This window comes from Camelus ferus, chromosome 7 (assembly GCF_009834535.1).
Source record: "Camelus ferus isolate YT-003-E chromosome 7, BCGSAC_Cfer_1.0, whole genome shotgun sequence".
Lineage (NCBI taxonomy): Eukaryota > Metazoa > Chordata > Mammalia > Artiodactyla > Camelidae > Camelus > Camelus ferus.
Window position 1 is genome coordinate 78,299,654 of NC_045702.1, and position 21,846 is coordinate 78,321,499.

The window sequence follows — 21,846 nt, forward strand, 5'->3', positions numbered from 1 at the left end:
CCAAAGGATTCAGGAGCTCTATGTCAGGAGCCAGGGTCAAAGACCAAATATTAGAACAAAAGATGCTCCTAGAGTCTGTATCACTTAGAAAATTACACAGGTTGGGGGAGTTCTGTCCCAGGAACCAGGAGCCAAGATCACTATATACATACATACAGACAGACAGACAGACTCACACACACACACATACACACAGTTTCCTATTATTTCACAATAGTTAGAGCCTAAATATAAATACCAATATTCCTTCCCCAAAGTTGTTTTTTTCTCTCTTCCAGTTACCATCTTAAACCTACAACACTAAAAACATGAAGGGGAGTCCACACATAGGACTGTTTCATCCTGACTCCACCCACCGCAGATCAGAGCCTAGGCCGGGACAGAGCAAGCCTCCTCTTCCTGCCCCAGTCACAGTCAGTAAAAGCGCAAGTTCCAAGACTCTGAAGGGGTGTTTTCACCCCTCCCACCAGTGGTGTCCAGATAAGGAAGAGACCTCAGGAAATGACTTAGTCACTGGAACCTGGAATGAGTTCCCAGTTTTCCATCCAAATCCTGTCTGCAGAATCAACTTTCACATACCTTCTCCTCGAAGATTTTCACCTCACAACACCTCTTCCTTTGTCAGATTCCTGCCTCTGGCTGGAGTCAAGCAGGAGATTCTTATGGGAGTCTATAACTTGTATTTTCTCTAATCAGTTCAGATGCCTAGGTCTGCACCTCTCATAAGACTCTGAGATAAATATTTTTAGGGAAAATCTGCCACAGGACTGGTGACTTGTAGGAACTGCAGCAGAGTGCCAAATGACATTCTGAATCACATTCTCCTGTGAACGTCACTGCCCATACTGAAGACTGTTAATCTGAGACCAGCTTCAGAGGCCGGGGAGCACATCTGACACTTGGTTCAGTACCTTATTCGTTCATTCATTCACTCATTTATTAGCAGAGACCTGTGGGTTCCTACTATGTGCCAGGCACTGTGCTTGGCACTAGAGCAACTGTAGGGAGGGGATACACATCCTCCCTTCCCTCTCATGGTTTATAGTGTCGTCAGGGAGACAGACAAGGAGATGCTCAATAAACACACCCTCTCTGATGAGTGCATTGAAAAAACAAAAGTCAAGTCTGTTTCATCACAACTGAATCCATTTCAAAGATACAAAGAGAAACAAAATGCAGATTCTGCCCTCAAGACTTTAGTTAATCTGCAGTTCCATGATGGAATCAACTCTTCAGCAAAGCCATTCTCTTCCGGCTACCTTACCCATGATCTCAAGAGTTGCTGTGTGTATCTACCTACTCTCCATTAAATGAAGTCTGTAAGGAGAGTCAATGAAATACAAACCAAAGGCGCCAGTCCCTGGAGTGGCGTGGCTTCCTCTGTCTCGTAGAGGTAGAAATTCAAAGGAACGAAGAAGTAGCCGGGCGCTGGCTCAGTGCACCTGCGGCCTGTGACATGCGGACGGCAATCACACTGCCCATCCTTGGGTGAGCACCTGAGGAAAAACAAACCAATCTCATAAAAAAAAATGTGGAGGGGGTAGGGTGAGTGTCAGATGAGGGCCTGGGGGTGCTAGGCTAAACGCCCCCTGGGTTTGAACCCATTATTTGAATCCATCAATCAACTGTCCTGGGGAGGATGTGGAGAGGCAATGGGATGGCCAGGTCTCTCTTGAAAAGCAAATCCAGATCCATGAAACCCTGGCCGCCACTTCTCTCCCCAGAGGCGCTCTGATTCTGCTCTGAAAATTGGGGAGAGGAGACTGCAGCCTCTCTTTACAGGCTGACAAATGTTGGTACTTTAGGCAGGTCCAGTCACACGTTTTCAGGCATCTTTCCTGCCACTCGTGGGCTACCCAGGCAGTAGAACTGTTATCTCACCCTTGGAAATATCTTAAGTGAAAGAAATCAATTGGGCGATGGTTAATGTCTCAAGATCGTCGCTTTTCAGCACCCTTTGCTTGTCATGGAATGAACTCCTTCACCCATGACTATGAGCACGTCAGAATAAAATGTGCTTTTCTGTGGAAATGGGAGTGAGGAATATTGCCGCAAAACTTAGTTATTCATTTTACTGACTCACACGTTGCAATGAGCACCTCCAATATCACAGTCACGGGGAGAACATCCACGCAGGTGGCTTTCCAGGCCCCAGTATCCGACCTACAAAGAGGAAATGCTCAGTTGTTTCCATTTGGGAAGACATTTGCTGCTCTGAAGTGTGGTAATAAAAGCACCACATTTCAACTGACGTGTAGCAAACAGCCACACGGCCTGAACAATCTCACAAGTAGCTTACTTGCCTATGCAATTGGTGATGATTTTCTAAAAACACGTATCTCCCGTTCCCAAGACTTGAAATGAAGAGAACAAAAGTGGGGGTTGTTTATCTATTGGTTTCAATGGAGATGCAATGGAAACCTCACAGTTCCTCTGACAGCACCAATTTTAGCCTCAAGCTGGCTTGTCTAAGGCCACTATGGAGAAATTCTTCAACTAGCCTACTTCTGACTTTTGTAAAACCAACAGAGTACCTTACCACAAAATCCCTAGGGATTTTTACATACATACTACTGCAATATTTGGAGGTTAAAAAAAAATCACGCTGGCTGAATTTGAGATCATATATGAATATTACAGTTTAGTAGAATCACTTGTTTATATATTTTTTAAAGTTTTTTTTGGGGGGGGTGGGGAAATAATTAGGCTATTTATTTATTTGTAGAGGAGGTAGTGGGGATTGAACCCAAGACCTCATGCATGTTAAGCACGCACTCTACTGCTTGAGCTATATTCTGGCCCCCCCTCTAGAATCACTTGTTTATAAATAATTATTTTGGCATAACAAAGTCTCACTACGTGATAGACTCAACTCTGCTCTTCAAGACTTTTTTCATCATTGCAACATCATGACCTTTATTCAACATAAACAGCTGGTGAAAGACAAACAACTACTTCTTAAGTCTGATAACATTTACTCTAAAATACTCAGAAAAATACTTCCCCTTCAAACCTCAATTTAACAAGCACAGATAAAATTAAGGTCCTAGTAGGTAAGGAACTCTCGTTTGAAATGGGTTGCGGTATCCACACATATTTTTTGTTGGTATCTTGGTAAAATTTTATGCCCAATTTTACTCGAAAAGATTTATTTTAAACATTAAAAAAGTTGGCATAATTTGTTACAAAATGCAGCAAAGGAATTTTGATATCTTTCCCCAAACCAAACTTCAGTTTAAGCAAACACAATGTGAAATTCACTCAGGATGGGGTTGCAAAAACCCCCTCGAGGCAGCGTATGCTGTCATGTTCCCCTTCCCCACCCCCCTCACCCTGCACACCATCCAAGATACCACTGACAGATGTGAATGTGGGGCACTGGGCAGATGCCTGGGCTCAGCTGTGATGGACAAGTCCCCCAACTCAGTTATTTTCCTTTTGCAAACACAACTGAGTTAATTACAGAGTGGCAGTTAATCTGCCAATGAAGTCAGCCCGAGTCTAAGGTTAGTCTGGAATGATCAGATGCGGTGTCTCCATTGATCTATTTACCAGCTCTGCACGCTTTTTTTGCATTGCCCACACACAGTCATCTTACCTAGAGGTCCTTCTTCACATTTCTCTCCTTGCTTTCTTTCCCCACTTCCTCTGCCCCATCCACATGTGTTTTCAGTAAAAGGACTTACAATATTAGCACAAAGCTATGTCGTAACAGACATGTGTTTCTTATTTATCAGCTCCATTTCTTCAGACACATCAAGGTCACCGTTCTTTTATTAGGTTAAGTTTTTGTTATTCCTTTCTAAAATGTCATGGTGGGCTGCCAAGGTTGGAGGACAAAGAAAAGAGCTGGGTTTTTAACTCCCTAAATGCGTGACATGTTTCTCATGGAGTGAAAAATGGCTGATTTTGCTAATTTTAGACATTTATGCTCATATGTGCAGTGGAGTCTGTGAAAAATCCAAGAGTTTATTTCCCACGGGAACCTACAGTACATTTAAACCTACGGGTTTTTAAAAATATTTAATTATTTATTTTTGATAAGCTCATTTAAAATATTTTTAGGCAAAGAGACTATGTATAAGAAACAGAAGAAAAGGCCCTCTGATCTGGTGCTAACCAAGGGGGCAGATCAATGTTCTTACATGCTACTGCTTGGCACTTCTAGGAGAACAGTGGCTAAAATGATTGACATCAGTGCCTGGGTTGGTTCAGTCTCATCTGGTAAACGCTGCTGTGCTGGTAAATGTTTAACAACTAGTTCTCTGCAGGAAGGTGGGGGGCTGATTTCCAGTGCTGGCTGATTTCTGTAGTGTAAATACTTTTATTACAAGGGTACTGAAACACAATAGCAGAGAAAGCAATCCACAAGACTAAGTCTCTTTTAGGCAATGGCTGTAGAAATTTGTATCACCTCATAAAGGGGAAATCAGAGGACGATACATACAGTGCATTCTTCACAGCGTGGTCCTGCAGCAAACAACCGACTCAAGCACTGGCCTGTATCCGCATCACAGGTCAAGACTGGCAGACTCCCGAGGGGGTTACCGTTGCAGGCTGAAAGCACAGCATACGCAATTATTCTCATCTTGATTTCCCCACTCTGGTAAATGTCCTTAATAGCTCACACTGAGCAAAACACGTGGCCACAAGAACACAGAGCAGCCGGCTCTGCCAAGTTTATTGTCTGCCTGGCTGCACCATTACTGCACTGCATTCAACGCCGCACAGGACATCCAGTGCCAGACACTTCCAGAGCCCTCATGTGGTCCTACTGGCTGGCAATTAGGAGGAGACATGAGTGGAGGAAGTCATGCATGCTAGAGAGCCCAGCACAGGTCTCCTGAGTGATGTTGGCTGGGTCAGGTGACCAGGGGCAGGAGTTTGTGCCACTGCCATTAGCGAAGGCTCCCTCTCTGGCAGATGCAGCTGTCATTTCCCTATCTCTCCTCTTTTTCTCTAGTGCCATGTTATTATTTTTTTTTCATTCTCTCCCTCCTCTTTCTCTTCTACCCACAGGCATTTCCAAGTCCTGCTTATGTTGTGAAGGCTAGGAAACTGTGTAGAGTGAGATACATATTTCCCCTGCTACCCCCCTGAAGGCAAAGAACAATGTTCATGGAAACAGCCCAAATGTCCGTCAACTGTCAAGTGGATAAATAAATTGCGGTATATCATACAATGGAATATCATTCAGCAGAAAAAAGAAATGAAGTACTGATACCCGCTGCGACATGGATGAACCTTGAAAACATGATGCTAAGTGAAAGAAGCTAGATACGAAAGACCACGTATGATTATGATCCCATTTGTCTGAAATGTTCCCAACAGGCAAACATGTAGAAACAGAAAGTAGATTAGTGCTTGCCTAGGGCTGGGGGGAAAGAGAGGTGGAGGCCCAAGAGTATGGGGTCTCCTTTTCTTTTTTTATGGTAAACTACATACAATCTAAAATTTCCCATCTTCATTTTCAAATTTACAGTTCAGTACTGTCAAGTACACTCACACTGTTGTGCAGCCAATCTCCAGAACTCTTTTCATCTTGCAAAACTGAAACTCTGTTCCCATTAAATAGCATCTCTCCCTATTCCTCCTCCCTCCCCCAGCCCTTGGCAACCAGCATTCTGTGCTTTGTTTCTCTGGATTTGACTACTCTAGACACTTCCTATAAGTGGAATCATGTAATATTTGTTCTTTTGTGTCTGGCTTATTTCACTTGGCATAATGTTTTCAAGGCTCATCCTTGTTGTAGCATGTGTTAGGATTCCCTTCCTTTTTCTTGCTGAATGATATTCCATTTTGTGTATATGACACATTTTATTTATTCATCCATTGATGGATACTTGGGTTGCTTCCACCTTGTGACTGCTATGAATAATGCTTCTGTTAACATGGGTGTACAACTATCTCTTCAAGATGCTACTTTCAATCTTTTGGGTATATAGCCAGAAGTAGGGTATGTGGTTTCTTTCTAAGGTACTAAAAGTGTTCTAAAGTTGACTGTAGTGATGGTTACACACTCTGAATATACTAAAAATCACTGCATTGTACACTTTAACAAGTGAAGTGTATGGCATGTGAATTACATGTAATTAACATTCTTACAAAGGAAAAAAGAAAAGAAAACAAAACCCAATGTTTGGCCCATTCTTGGAGGGCATAAAGTTAGTCATTGAACCCCAGGAAATGCCTGGAGGGCTCAAAGGTATAATGGGAAATTGGCTTGGCTGTATAAATTCATTATCCTGAAACTCAATTTTGCCATCAAATCCAGAAAGAAGAGCATTTTATTACAGACTGATTCATCACATCGCTTTCTAAACATGCAAATAATCCACAGTTCCGTATATGGGCAAAAACATAGAGCATGATACTGTGACCAAAGGGAAATAATTAACCCAGATTCTCTGAGGAATTGTCAGCTCTGTGAGACCCCAGGCCGCTCTGTATTTCTGTGATCCCAGAGCCAAGGGGCTTCCCATTTGGCCCCAGAAAACTCTGAGCTTATTTCTATTTCCCCATGACCCCTCCTTGCTTCTTTTTTCCCTTCTCTTTCTCAGAGAACGGAAGACAATACTAAGAGGGGTGTGGGAAGGAAGGGGAAAAATAATTTTAAAAAATAAAAAGAAAAGAAATCCTCCACTTGAAAACTGCCTAAGAAGTCATCAATCTATGCAAAAATGCATAATGTAATTTCACAAATTTGTATGGGATAGTCCTAGTGGAGAACGTTTTCCTAGGGGTTTCATAACTTGGCATAACATTTCCTGATATTTTCCCGTTTGCTCCAGCAGCGAAAATGTGAGCGCCCCCTGCTGGTTCTTTATGATAAACTCATCAAACCATCTAAAAAAGTTCTCCACTAACTTACTAAAATTTGCAGGTGGTTTTGTATCACTAAAAAGAACAAAACAAAGCAAAATAAAAAACCCACAGGCTTGTAGCACTCAGGTATTTACAATGACCGAATTTTAGAGCTGAGAGAGGCATCTCCAAGCTTTAAAACGTACCCAGGTTGGAGGCCCAATTGCTGTTGACTTACGCTGACAGCCCAGGGGGTCAGTGGCGCTCAGTCCATAGTGGTTGGGCTTACACCGGTCACACTTGGCTCCTTCCACGTTCTCCTTACACAGGCACTGGCCAGCCACAGACTCCAAGTCTGGATCTGAGTGGCTCACACAAATGCCACCCGATATGGTCCCATTGGGGTCACATTCACAAGCTGGGGATACACACATGCATTATCTTAGTTAGTTGCAAGTTGTGGGAACACTGAAGTTGCAAGTATAGCATTTTACCTACACTGTAATTATTTTAGTTTGTGTAAATCATTAAATATGTTGAAATAATTACACCAGTAAGCAAGGACTGCTCAGAAATGTCTCCCAGATCTCTGGACCTGGAAAATGTTGAAAAATTTTAGACATATATTTAAAGGCTTTAAAGTGATTCTAAAGGAAAAGGACCAGAGAAAGTCTGCTATTATGAACACTGGATGTTAAAAATGGACTGATGAAATGGAACAAATAATCCTAAAATTTATGTGGACCACAAGCAACTCTCAACAGTCAAAGCCATCTTAAGAAAGAAGAACAAAGCTGGAGCCATCATGCTTTCTGATTCCAAACTATATTACAAGGCTATAGTAATCAAAAGAGTATGGTACTGGCATAAAAACAAATACATAACTCAACAGAACAGAACAGAAAATCCAGAGATAAACCCATGCACATATAGTCAATTAATTTATAACAAAGAAACCAAGAATATACAATGGGAAAAGGACAGTGTCTTCAATAAATGGTGTTGGGAAAACTGGACAGCCACATACAAAAGAATGTAACTGGACCCCATTTTACACCATACACAAAACTTAAAATAGATTAAGACCTGAAACCAAAAAGCCGTTAGAAGAAAACATAAGCAGTAAACTTGATATTGGTCTTGGCAATGATTTTTTTGGATATGAAACTAAAAGTAAGGCAAAAAAGCAAAAATAAACAAGTGGGACTACATCAAACTAAAAACCTGCTGTACAACAAAGGAAACCATCAACAAAAGGAAAAGGCAACCTACTGAATGGGAGAAAATATTTGCAAATCATATATCTGGAAAGAGGCTAATATCCAAAATATATAAAGAGCTCAATACAATTCAATGACAAAAAAAAACCCCAATCTGATTGAAAAATGAGCAGAGAAGCTAAATAGGTATTTTTCCAAAGACAATATAAAAAAGACATACAGATGGCCAACAGGTACATGAAAAGATGCTCAATATCACTAATCATCAGAGAAATGCTAATCAAAACCACACGCCTGCTAGCTATGACCTCACACCTGCTAGAATGGCTATTATCAAAAAGGTAAGAAATAACACGTATTGTCCACAATAAGGAGAAAAGGGAATGCTTTTACACTGTTGGTGGGAATGTAAATTGGTGCAGCCAGTATGAAAAACAGTATGGAGGTTTCTCCAAAAATTAAAAATAGAACCACCATATGATCCAGCAATTTCACTCTTGGGTATTTATCAGAAGGAAGCAAAAGTACTAACTCAAAAAGATATTTGCACCCCATGTTGACTGCAGAATCATTTACAATAGCCAAGGCATAGAAACAACCTAAGTGTCCATTGATAGATTAAAAAATGTGGTATATATACAACAGAATATTATTCAGCCATAAGAAGAATAAAATTTTACCTTTTGCAACATAGATGGACCTTGAGGGCATTATGCTAAGTGAAATAAATTAGACAGAGGAAGACAAATACCATATGATCTCACTTATACGTAGAATCTAAAAAAAACAAACAAAAAAACAACCCAACCCTAAACCAAACTCATAGATATAGAGAACAGATTGGTGGTTTCCAGAGATGGGAGTTGGGGAGTGGGCGAAATGGCTGAAGAGAGGTCAAAAGGTACAAACTTCTGGTTATAAAGTAAGTCAGTCATGGGTGTAATAGATAGCATCAGTGTGGTGACTACAGTTAATAAAACTGTACTGAATATTTGAAAGTTGCAAAGACAGTAGATCTTAAAAGCTCTTACAAAGAGGAAAGAAACTAACTTTGCGTGGTGACGGATACAACTAGATTTTGCAGTGAGCATTTTGCAATATATACAAATACAGACTCATGTTGTATACCTGAAGCTAATATAATGTCACATGTCAAGTACATAACAGTTTAAAAATTAGGTTATTTTGGGGGTGATGAAAATGTTGCAGACTAAGTAGGGGTGGTGGTTGCAAAACACTGTCCCAGAGAATTGTTGTTCACTTTTAATTAGTTAATTTTATATTACGTGAATTTCACCTCAATTTAAAAAAAGATTTGAAATGACTCTAAAGGTGAAAATAAGGCCAAGAGGTATATAAGAGGGAGGTGCTGTAATAAAATGTATGTTCAAATATGTATCATATCTATTTGATTTCATACACTGTAAAGGCATCAAAGGACGTGACAAAGAGAAAAAAAATCACGTAAAATGTCTACCAAATCTCTGAAACATGGTTAAGAAAGTAAATCTGTCCTCCTCCATCACAGAAAAACATGTTCCAAGGGTAAGTGCTATCATTCTTTGGTTCTTCCTGGAGGGAGAACCTACAGAAAAGAAAAAGAGGGGACAGCAATAAGTGTTCAAATCTTTATCTTATTTATGGAAATCTGTACTGGTAGGGCAAAAGCTTAGATGAAGAGATTCTGGAAAATGAGATAAACAGCCGTCTCTAGCAAAGGAGCAACAAAAGTAACAACTTCCTCCACCTTTTTTTTTTTTTCCTCCAGTAGAAACAAGAACAATCAAAAGAAGGAATGGCATCTGAAAAAGGATGCTGATGGTATGAATAATTCCAGAGGGCAGAAGTTACAAAAGGTAGAGCTGGACTGAGTATAAGGAAGAAATCTCTAACAGTGAGGGCTGCCCAGTAGAGCAGTGACCCCCCCTCATCGTTGGAGGTGTCCAGGCAGGGGCTGGCACAGCTCTTGCTGTGGCCTTGGCATAGAGGACAAGGTAGACATTGGGTGACCATCAAGATCTCTTGTATCTTTGTGGTGCTGTGTTTCCAAGGGACTCCACTTTTAAGGAAAGCTATAAAGATTTTTTAAAAAATGCTGATTCTAAGAAACAATTATGTTCAGATTTTTATACATGTTTGCTTTGGATTAATAAAGTCAAACCCCTCAAGTCTAACACAATGTGTACATAACAACCATTTAGGTTAGTGAGCTTGGTGGAAAAAATCCAGTCAAACCAAATAATTTGGAATCACTGAAGCAAACACTTGGTTGTCTGACAGAATCTTTTGATATTCAATTGTTTGTTATTGGATTGTGACTAGTGATAAAATCTTACTATGGAAAACCAGCACTGAGTTCTGTTTAGTTTGGAAAAACCACCATTTTTCTTCTAATTAAAGCCAGTTGCTTCTAGGAAGGAACAAAGTGGGTTCATTTTAGAAGCAGCCAGAAGGAAAAGGCTCAGCTTTATTTGGGAGTTCTAGAGTCTAATTTAATTATACACAGAAATATCCTTTGGGGAAAAGATGTGGCTGAGTGGATAGTAACTTTACTTTGACATAACCCTATGTCATGGCCTTTAGGGTAGAAATCCAATAAAATCTCTTGGCATCACACAACTTAAATCCAGCCACCTTCTATGATCAGTGGTGGAGCCTACGAAATCTTTGCTTCTTCTGTATCACATTGGACTGTGTTTTACTCATAGAAGACTTAAAGTTAGCCAGCTCTTAGGCCTGGAATCTGATTATGTAAATATTTAGGATCAAACAAGGATAATTCAGAGAAAATTTATATGAGGATGCTAGTCAGTCTTCATACACGTCATTTGTATACACATGTTTGCACACACATAAACATGTGTTTAGGTGAACTGGGAGAAATTGTGGTGTCTCATAATGGTTGTTTTTTCAAGCTCCCCATCTGCCTTTCCTCAAAAAATTCCTTATTTACAAAGAATAGCTTCTTAACTTTTTATCAGGGAACTAGCTTCCTTTCCTTGTTTTCCTTCAAAAGCACCACCAAGTTAATACTAAGTGGTTCTTAAGGAACAAGACCCTGGTTGATGTATTTGAAATATTTGGTTTAGTTATTTCCCATCTCCTTCCAGATCCCTAGATTATCTGTTTCAAAATACTGTATTTCCCTGATTCCATCTAAGAAGGCAATTTCACCTTCTTTTACAAACACAGAGAAGAAATACAAGGAATCCAAATTGGAAAAAAAGTAGTAAAACTGTGGCAGTTGACATAATACGAACACAGAGCTTAATTAACATTAATAAAAGTTCTGTGTGCACATGTGTGTATGTGTGAGATTATGGATTCTGGTAAAAAAAAAATGTAGGTCACCTGGGACACAGATTTAAAGAAATATATTTTCTGAGGATCTAGTTCTTTGTGTTAATTTTAAACATGTCATGTAATGTAAACTTTTATACAATCAGCTACCTTCTGAATAATGTGAGCAAAAACACTTCATTTACTCTTTTTCCACATTGTGATCATTTAAAGTTTGAAATCTAGGACACTGCATGTATTCAGGTGGCTACTGATTTACTTTTGTATAAGATTTCATTTTATGTATTATGATCATAAAGTTTGAAATTGTAGTTTCATAGCAAGTTTCTCCCACCACCAATATAACATGATACTGACAATATACCCTAAGAAGCAGGATTTCTGTATATGGGGAGGGGCAGTCTTTCATGGGTCCTGGGCATCTGGACATTTTTGCTGAGTGTACTAACAATGCAGGCCCCTGACTGCCCTTTTCTTGGGCTGTTTCTCAAGGTTTTGTAGTAAAAGCCACCTTGAGGGAAAAGGTAACATCTTCCCCCGGGAAAAAACAGACTTGCTTCCACTTGCTATAAAAGCAATGAATTCTCCAAACTCAGTGTTCCTTGGCTGTGACCTAAGCTCATTAGGTGTGTGGGATCCACCTGGTAGCCTCTGAGCTGCCTCATGGGACTTGGGACCCTGGGAACTCACACAAATACAAACATCTTGTTGTTTACTGTGACGTGAGTAACGAAGTCCTTTGTCTTTGACCCAGGAGTTTCCTGTCTTCTGCTAGTATCCATGAAACAATCTCAAGATAACTTGTTAGTTTACAAGTAGAGTGAGATCTCAGACCCAGTAACTGGCACTGGGCATTTGAAATCAGGCTGGAGGATTTTTCTGTGCTGGGAGTAGCGTGTGGCAAGCCAGGTGCCAGGGGTACACAATTTAAGGAGCTGCTGTCAGGTTAGTGCAGGTGGCAGTTTTCAGGCCTGTACTGACATGACTGAGAGCAAGAACTTCATTAAATTTGGGAGCCTCTGTGTTTTTCTTGCCTCACTCTCATCTCATTCCTGCAGGAAAATTCAAATTAAAGTAATGAGGAGATTCGACTTCATTAGTGAAAATAAAGTGTGACAAAACCAAGATTGCCAAAAGTTAAAGTGTGACAAAACCCAGCGTTGGCCAGGAAAGAGAGCAACAGGAACCCTCATGCCCTGTCATTGTGGCTGTTAACTGGTACCCCCAACTAGGGAACAACTCAGTACCATCTGATCAGTTTGGAGAAGTTCACAGTCTACGGCCCAGAAATTCCATGCTTACACAGGACTCTTCGGGACAGTCTCTGCATGACCACAAGGCCACACGTACAAGAATGTGATTGAACATCAAAAGAAAAGTGGACAAATAGATTTTGCTATATTTATAGGAAAGAAGAATTCTATAAAGAAATTGAAATGGTAGAATGAAGGGCAGGTTGATACAAACAAATCTCAAAAATATAGTGCTCAACGAAATACTCACTGATCTAAAGTTTGAAAACACGCCGACACATTGTTTGACGACAGAAATGCATGAAAGTGCAAAAACAAGCATGGTAATGCGAATTCATTTCTAGGAAGGAGGGCAGACAAATGGGACCGGAATCCACACCCACAGTGCCTGCTGCGTTCTATTAACGTTCTGCAGGTGAAATGGTGAGAGAGCATATTTCGACAAAGCTAGTGGTGGGTATAAAGGTGTTTATTGCATTGTTCTCTATTATTTTGTCTATGCACAAAATATTCCATTTTTAAAAGTTGAGATTAAAGCTAAAATGAAAGATTTGTAAAGGTTAAGAAAAGAAAAATGAAACAAGGCAATAGTTAGCTCATGGGTCTTAGCACAACTGAATCCTGTACAGCCGAATACTGTAGCAAGTTCCTCTAGGTAGTTACTTCCCTGAGCTGACACTTCCCGTGCTGTCAGCATCTTCTGAACCATCACCCGCTCTGGGCTGAATGTAAAACAGTTTCCTGATTCACCAGTATCAGCCAAGGGACAAGACCACCAGGACAGACCTGGGTTACCTGGCCCAACTTGTTCAGAGAGAAAAGCTCTCAGCACTGAAGTGACTTTGCAATTCCCCACCCCCACAAGGGCAGTTTGGAGATGCCGAGAAGCCCAGAGAGGGCTGGTGGCCCCAGGGAGACCAGCTCCATCAGCATGTGCTCAGTGGTAAGGATGGGCCAGAGGCCGGGCACTCACCAGTGCACGCGTAAGGATCCAAGATGGCCTTGAGGGGGGTCCCTGTAGAAGAAGGGTCTGTGGTGATCGCAGTGCTGGCCCTCTGTGTTGTGCTGTCAGTTGTCACATACATCCCCGCTATGGCCGTCGCTCGCCACGTACGCGGTCATGTCGAAGTGGCAGCGGTCAGAGTGGCTGTTACAGCAACAAGCTAAGAGCCAAGAGATCACAAAGGTCCCCGGAATGAGCGAGCCAGGCTCCCCACACCATCGCCCACCTCCCATCCTCCACTTTCTTCAGCCTTCTTACACCACATACACAAAGGCTTAAAATAGGTGCTTTCTCCTATTCTGATTCTGCTGGCATACTCTCTACAAAATGTGTCCCCATGGGGGAGGGTATAGCTCAGTGGTAGAGTGCATGCTTAGCATGCACGAGGTCCTGGGTTCAATCCCCAGCACCTCCATTAAAAATATAAATAATTAAATAAATAAACAATTCTAATTACCTCCCTCTGCAAAAGAAAAAAAAAGTGTTCCCAAAACATTTAATATTTAGGGTTTGTTTTTTTTAAACAAACAAATATAAATCATTTGGGTGATCTAGAAACCCCAGACTGCAATATTTTTGTTGTTGTTCAGTAAAGAATACTTTTACTGACTTAGGATTTGGAAATTTGGATTTTTCTCCAGATAAGATGTCAGCGCAGGGCCCAGCCAGCCTCTCCTTCTCCAGGGCAGAAGCGCTGGAAGGGGGCTGTCGGCCCTTTTCCTCTCCTCTGGGGCTCAGCCAGAGCAACAGAGGGAAAGCCACTGGAGGGATGTGTGTGTCTTCGTGGTAACGACGATGCTGTTGGTCTCGTTGGGTTTTCCCCTGTAAACAGCATCAGCTCAGGCCGAGGTTAGTTGGGGCTTTTCCGTAAGAGCTCATCTCATGACCTCTCACTCCCTCCAGTTCTGTTTTTCCCACGTCTGGGAAAAGAAGCTAGATCACAAGTTTGTTTGGAAGTTCATCAAAATCTGGAGGCAGCAAACATGACAAAAACCCCTCATAAGTTATTAGTGTAAATATTTTATAAAAAATACAATAGGTGGTCAAACTCCATCCTGGACCTCATTTCTCATCTTCTCTGACATTGGGGTTTAAGATCACATTCGTTGAGTGTGTGATTGTTCAGGAAGATAGTGGTGACCCCAGTACCAAACCTAGAGGTCACCCAATTCCTGGAGTAGCACCATCCCCACTGATATTACCATTCCATGGCTCTGAGTCCCTCTGGAGAGGGGCCACACAACATGCACATTGTCTTGTTTTTTGAATTAATGGTAATTTTTGGTGTGCGGGTTTGAGAAGTCAATGATTCTCCAGTGAGAAATAATGGGAGATATTAGGAAGCACACAGTTGGGGCAGGAACCCACAGGTTCACCACCCGTGCTGCCTGCAGCCCCACAGAATCGAACAAAACATTCTCCACAATCAGAAAAAGCAGAGGTCATGTGAGGAGCTCAGAGAGGGAAACTCAGCCTATGCTGAGACCTGAGGTCCACCTACCTGTGCAAGCGTTGTCCCGGACGCCTGCAGCTGGCTGCCAAGGAGCATCCTGGAAGAAGTCTGTGCACCTCTCACAGTTCAGGACGTCTGTATTGTGCTGACAGACACACCAACTGTGGACCTGCAAGTGTGATAAACGTAAACAGCGCCAATAGAAGGCTTGTCTTTGATGACACTGGGGTTCTTTCAATGGAAAATGACAGCAGGCCCTGGGGTCTCTCGGGGTTTTAGTTTCCCACTATGGTAGTTACCATACCAGCCTTGACTACCTTTTATTATGTGCTTAACTAGCTTTTAAAGTTTTTTTAAAACTTAAGATGTTCAAGTGGGGAGAGAGGGATAAATTGGGAGTTTAGGGTTGGTAGATACAAAATATTATGTATATTATAGAGAAACAACAAGGTCCTACTGTAAAGCACAGGGAACTATATTCAATGGCCTGTAATGAAAAAGAATACGTATATATATGTATAAATGAATCACTATGCTGTACACCGGAAACTACTACAAGATTGTAAATTAACTATATTTCAATTTAAAAAAAAGATGCTCAGTGAATATTTACAATAAATTTGGGGGCATTTCTGAATTCTAAATTCAGGGAACACATTGCAGCCCTCAGTAAATGAGGGCCAGGAGGGGGAGTGAGTGTGTATGCGTGCATGTGTGTGGGGGTGTGTGTGTATGAGGTGGCTTAGGAACGCATCAGGAAAAAGAGGGAATTAGAAAACAAAGAAACTGGAGAAAGGTGTGTGATTCTCTCGGGTTTTCACAAAATGCCCTCAGTGTCCCAGTTCCAAGGGAGAAGTTCCATTTCCAATGACACACAGAGACAGTGGAGGGGGAAGATGTAATAGCCTCAACATCCAGCCCCGTCTGTTCTGTTACGATCAATAATTTAAAATTATTTAGGTTTTTGTAGACACACTCCCACAACTCTGCCCCAAAATACAATTCTTCTACCACATCACTCTTGTCCCTGGAATAGAGATCTGCACTTAAGACAGAGTCATTCATAACGTAAGAATATTAGTCACTTGGAGTGATCATTTTGACAGCATCAGGTGTCACTCAAATGCCTTGGCACTGAGCCCAGGCTCACACAACAGACCTTCAACACATGTTTGCGAGACAATGCACGTGACACTATGGGTCCTCCCCACCGACTCTCCACTCCCTAAAAAACCAATCAGCAAAAGAGAGCAAGATAGGCTATCTCAAAATCATAAATTATAAATTCTGCTCATTAGTGCAATGACGCCTCTATTTGGCAGAACCCACAAGCACCTCTGTCCAGGAACTGGAGGCTCCCAGACAGGGTGATGGGCCAGGTTGAATGATACCTGCCCAGCACGAAGCTGGCACTTGGATCACAGAGTCTGATGTATGTCCAGCACCAGGATGGTGAAAGGAAGATAGGAAAGCCAACTGCTCTTTCGGGTTAGTAACTCACCATTCCGGAAGGGTTGAAAACATCTCCCCACACCTTCTGCATTGGGCCACATTCGCTAGCATGGCTGTTGCAAAATCAGCTTCCCTGAACCACCAGCTCATACAGAGCATAGCAGTATTTATTAAGGGCATTGTTTTGCCTCCTTCCCAGCAACGAATCCCCAAGGGTATGGAGTTTGGTAACGTTTATCCTCAGATTTGTTAATGTCATGAGGTCTAGAGAAAGGAAAATAATGAAAACAACGAATCAAGGGCATTTAGGTTGTATCCATTCAATGCGCCCTCCTTGACTGGCACCCCCTTAACGTCCCTACGGGATGCAAATGCAACGACGAGGAATCCTCTTGACGTGAAATTTTCAGAAAGGAATTGGTGTGAAAAATATAAAGCAATTCATACCTTGAATGTGGGGGCTGTAAGGGTCTTCTATCTCAAAGCTGGGATCCAAAACTTTTAAAACAACCTGTAAAACCAAAGTAGGGAAATTTAGAGTATTTTACCCTCTAAACATGCTTGTTAAATACGCTCTTAATGAAGAGATCCTGCCCTTACAAGAAGCTTGAGCCATTGCTTCGTGCCAGTTGCAGAGCACAGATTATCATTTCGGTTCTCCTGTGAACAAAAGTACCAAGAATGAAAATGAAGGCTGTTGAACAGTCATTGTGGCTCTCTGTGCACAAGTGGTCCCCGGAGGCGGAAGTGGTGACAGCGCTGGTGAAAGCGCTCGTGGGCTGGGTGGGGTGGAGGGACGGGGTTACGGCTCAGCAAGTTGTCGTCAATTCGGATCGGGCAGGGGATCCTCGGGCTGCCTCCTGCCACCGCTCCTCCTACTCCCCTTGATAAGGTAACACCCCCCCAAGCCCACTCCTCCCCTGACCGCCTGCCCATCACCAGCTCTGCTCTGAGGAAGTTCCCGGCAGATTCCACCGGGGTGGAGGCTTACAAACGTGGATATGAGACAACTAACCCAGGGACGCCACCAGCCCCTACGGCTCCCTTGCAAGGGTTCGAAACAGGCGCACCTTCTTCCGGAGCCCCCGGCCACGGCGCCCAGCCTGCGTTTCAGCCCTCACTCTCCTTCAACAGGGCACTCTTGTACAGGATTATCATTATTATTATTCCTATTTTTTATTTTTAAAATCCTTTATTCGACTGTAGACAGTTTTATTAGAATGTGTTTTGGAGAAGATCATTTTGGGGTTTTTTTTTGTTTTTTTTTTTTAATGAAGTATTTGTAATTTATCTGAACATGAGATGAATTCAGGACTCATTTCAATGTAGACAAGATCATCCTTAAAAAACCCAGCAACTCATGTTCTATTCCAGTAGACCCCACTTCAATTGTTTTCATCTAAATTAACCTCATTAACCAAAAAAAAAAAAAAAGTTTAATTTATAGCCAAGAAATCCAAAAAAGGAAACGCTACCTCACCACCAGTTGAGGGTTCAATATCTGAGTATCTGGAGTCACAGACAAGGTCTCCCACTAGCTGAGCCTAGCCAGATGCGATGTCAGGAAAGGAAGAAGCGCAGTCTTTGGCAAAATATCTCAGCACCCCTCAGGTGTGTCTGTAGTCCGCGGAGCGTTCAACCAACATGGCAGCAGGCCGAAAAGTCTATGAAAACAGTGAGCTACACTTGTCAGGCTTCACCAAAGTAGATTTTGTTACCCACTCCAGACTGAACACTTAAATTTTCTAATTCCATGATCTCAAACTTCATTTGTATCTTTAAAAAGTTTTTCTATAACGAATACACTGAAATCTCTTCATAGCAAGTTGGCAAGTATTATGAGAACATGCTTTGTCCCAGAATCAAACTCCATTTTAAAATTGTTTATGGCTGTGTGAATTATTAATTGAAGAAAGACAGCATACACATTTTTCAAAAGCTAATGTGGTTGATACTCCACAGCAATTGGCATGTGGTTTTCTTTGTCTAGAATGCTCTTCCTCTGGCAAACTCTTATACATCCTTCAAAACCTGGCATGTAGTTGACCCTGATTCCCCACAGCTGACTTAGCCTCATCAGTGAACTCCCCAGCTTTCTAACCACACCTATTCCTGCACTTGTCACTTTGCATTATAATTTCAAATTTATATCTATGTTTGTATCCATGACTAGATTGCAAGCTCTCTGAAGGCAGACTTGGTTTCTTTTTTTAATTTTTAAAAAACTTGTAATTTTATATTAATTTTTTATTACCAAAACCTAGCACCAGGCCTGACATCAAAATTAGAATATTGATGCATGAGTCAAGAATGCCTTACAGCATAGGATTTTCTCTGCCATCTAACCTCAGTAAAGATCCTATAAATTTTCTTCCTCTTTTGATCACAATTTTTCTGTATTTGCCTAAATAATTTCCAGTTCCTGCCCTTTTATTCCTTTAAATTATCTTTCTAGTTCTTATGGTCCCTGTCACACTGGTGCTTGGAGGTTTCCTTTTGCTTATCTTCCAAGTTTTTTTTGGTTTGGTTTCTTTTTTTTTTTTTTTTTTTGGTTAACCATATAAATTATTAGTTAGTGAGGAGTGGGGTTTCTTGTGTTTCTTCACTCAAGAACAAAAACCCAGATGACAAAGCTTCAGCCTGGGTTTAGACAGCTTTCTGTTCTCTGCAGGGAAGCAAGGAAGCAGAATTCCAGGGAAGCCAGGCATTTGGTAAGTAGATAAGGGGGCAGCAAACCTACACATCTATACCTTAAAGGTCAGAACAAGGTGACTGAACTGAAATAACGCCTCTAGGTCCATCGGATGCTGACATGATCAAGACCTAAAGGAAAATCCAGAAAGAAGAAAATCAGTGATCTGAGAGATCCCTGTTTATCGTGCTAACCCCTCACTGTGACTTGTCTATAATAAAACCCTTTGAAATCACACAGCTGGTGATCAGCACTCTTGCCTAGGCTGTTGGAGAGGTTCTCCTACGCCGTCCATGCCCAGGAGGAGGTCTACGGGAGGGCGATACAGGTTTTCCCAATGGTGCCCACATCCGCGTTTTGGAGGCAACACACACGACCACTGCGTGGCAGTACTACAAACCACCGAGGGAGTTTTGGGACGTTCCCTCTAGGTGGAAAGGGAGGGCTCATTTCCCTGACCTCAAATCTTGACTCCACATAAACGTGAGCCAGCAAGCCAGAGCACGGCAAGCATCAACACACCCTTTTCTTCCAACAGCTGCAAACAATTGTTTGAACTAGTTTTCTTGTCACTTAGCATATAACACAGCTTGGACCACTCCCCCGGGACTGAGGTTAGGGTTAGGTGGAAAGGGCTCCTCTGTGGCCACCAATCACGTACCTGTCCGATGGATGACACAGAGAAACAGCCTTGTACTATGCTTGTCCTCCATGATCTAACCTACCAGGATGGTTCCCACACTGCCCTCTCATGGTCTGGGGTCCTCTAAGGGAAACAGGTGGAGGCATCCAAGGAGAATAGAGGGATCGTAGCCCAAAGTGCAACATACAACACACGTGGCAAAGGGACTCACTCTGTGGGGGTTAAGGGTTCCGGACCGGTGCTGAGGAGGGCCCACTGAGAGTGAACCCGCTCCTTAAACACGCAAGGCCCAAGGCTGGGCGGGTAATAAGCCATCCCTGATCAGGTCCAAACTTCTGGTGGCAGCTGGGGAATAGGGACGGTCAGGGCCAGGGTGCGGTTCAATATCACAACTGTCTGTGAACAGAGAAGGGCACACATCCAGGAAGGAAAGAACTGGAGTCAGTAGCCAGCGAGCCGTTTAATTCAATTTTTATATTAAAGTCTTTGGCTTGTGGCAAGAAATGAAATGTCCTTTCTCTCTCCCCCTTCATATACTGAAGAAGGAAAAAGCACACGGTGTGAACTCTCAGACTTCCCCTGGCATTATTATTTGTTTACATCTGTGTGTTTTATATTAGGCTTAATTTACCAACACCTCATAAACTTCCTTCTTCTTCTTTTTTTTGCAAAGAAGCAAAGGATGCAGCAATATTTTCTTCCCCTACATATAAAGAGTGAAACATTCTGAGTTACGTGCTTAAAAAATACTTTGATTTCTCAAGAGGAAAACAATCTTTCTTAAGATGAGAATTAAATTTGGTTCTTAGACAGTTTCAACTTCTTGGTGGATATTATTCCATTTCAGTATGACTCCTTGCTGTGATATGGCTAACGCCACACAGAGAGAAAGATGCCTTCTTAAAAATACGGAAAACAAACAATTGGAGAGGAACTAACTCGTACCGTTTTCAGATTGCCACCATGTCTTTTCTCGGTCTGGTTCAAAACTTGGAATTACATTCTCAGTGGTGTGGCTGCTGGAGTGGGAGCGAGGATCGTATGGAAACCTGGAGTCACAGATGAAGCATTTTTGTTCCCCCTGGAAAACACATCATTAAAATTAAAAATAAGGGATTGTCATTACTTATTGTTGATCTGAATTTAAAAACAAGCTGTACTTACTATATTTGTCACTCAATCTGGCTAAAAATAAAAAGCAGGGGAAATAACAAGACATCAATTTTTCCATCAATAGGTGCTTAAATACAATAACAAAATTAAAATATGACCTCAAAATTGTATAAATGTATACACTTGGGGCAAAAATGCAAATTTATGCAGGATTAATCATTTTTCTCATGTAAGAGGCAGATGATCTGGAGGTTATTTTAAACCATAGAAAAATAATTAGGATATACTCTGGAGTTGGACTTGCTTCCTTTAGTTAAAAAAAATGAACAATTAGTATGAAATTAATGAAAACAACTGGCCACCATCCATCATCCTTTCTCTCTCAGACCTAATTTTTGGCATAAAAGCTTCCAGGACCAAAAACTTTACGTCACACATTTGGATTCTATAAAAGATTTTTCATTCAACTCACAACAGAGAGACCCACCCTCTTGTTTTGCAGACCAGAAGGTCTTAGTGACTTGGAACTAGTTTTGCTTGGCATGGATTTTCAACGGTTCTGACAGTCAAGATTGGCTTTCGAGTTTGCTTAACTTAATGTATCCACTTGTAGCTGTATTTGCTTAAAATCCCTAAGGAAATCACCGGGTTTCCAAAGGGCAGCCAGTGGACTGCACGGTTGTTCCTGGCTAATACTTGTGGGACTCCAGAGGAGCAGTTTTGCAAAGCCTCCAGGAAGCTTATTACAACCCTCCATGCTGGAAACTGCCTACAGCAGCCAATGTGCTGGTAGGTACTCAGTGAACGCTGTGTGACTTTACGTCTGACCACGGCTTACAAGGGCCCACGTGATCTGACCAGGGCCACCTCTTTGCCTTTTCCTCTGTGTGTCTTCCCTTAGTTCACTCAGCTT

At 41.8% G+C, this 21,846-nt stretch overlaps 1 protein-coding gene across 1 annotated transcript in view; it reads right to left on the bottom strand.

The window, feature by feature from the left end:
• LAMB4 (laminin subunit beta 4) overlaps window positions 1–21,846 on the bottom strand; it is a 98,863-nt gene that overhangs the window by 57,567 nt on the left and 19,450 nt on the right. Inside the window, 13 exon segments of the mRNA XM_032482961.1 lie at window positions 1,346–1,496; window positions 2,084–2,163; window positions 4,448–4,557; window positions 7,043–7,222; window positions 13,551–13,587; window positions 13,589–13,740; window positions 15,082–15,202; window positions 16,535–16,749; window positions 16,933–16,996; window positions 17,961–18,149; window positions 19,236–19,285; window positions 19,288–19,308; window positions 20,766–20,901. Of these exon segments, the coding sequence (XP_032338852.1) occupies window positions 1,346–1,496; window positions 2,084–2,163; window positions 4,448–4,557; window positions 7,043–7,222; window positions 13,551–13,587; window positions 13,589–13,740; window positions 15,082–15,202; window positions 16,535–16,749; window positions 16,933–16,996; window positions 17,961–18,149; window positions 19,236–19,285; window positions 19,288–19,308; window positions 20,766–20,901 (1,506 nt within the window).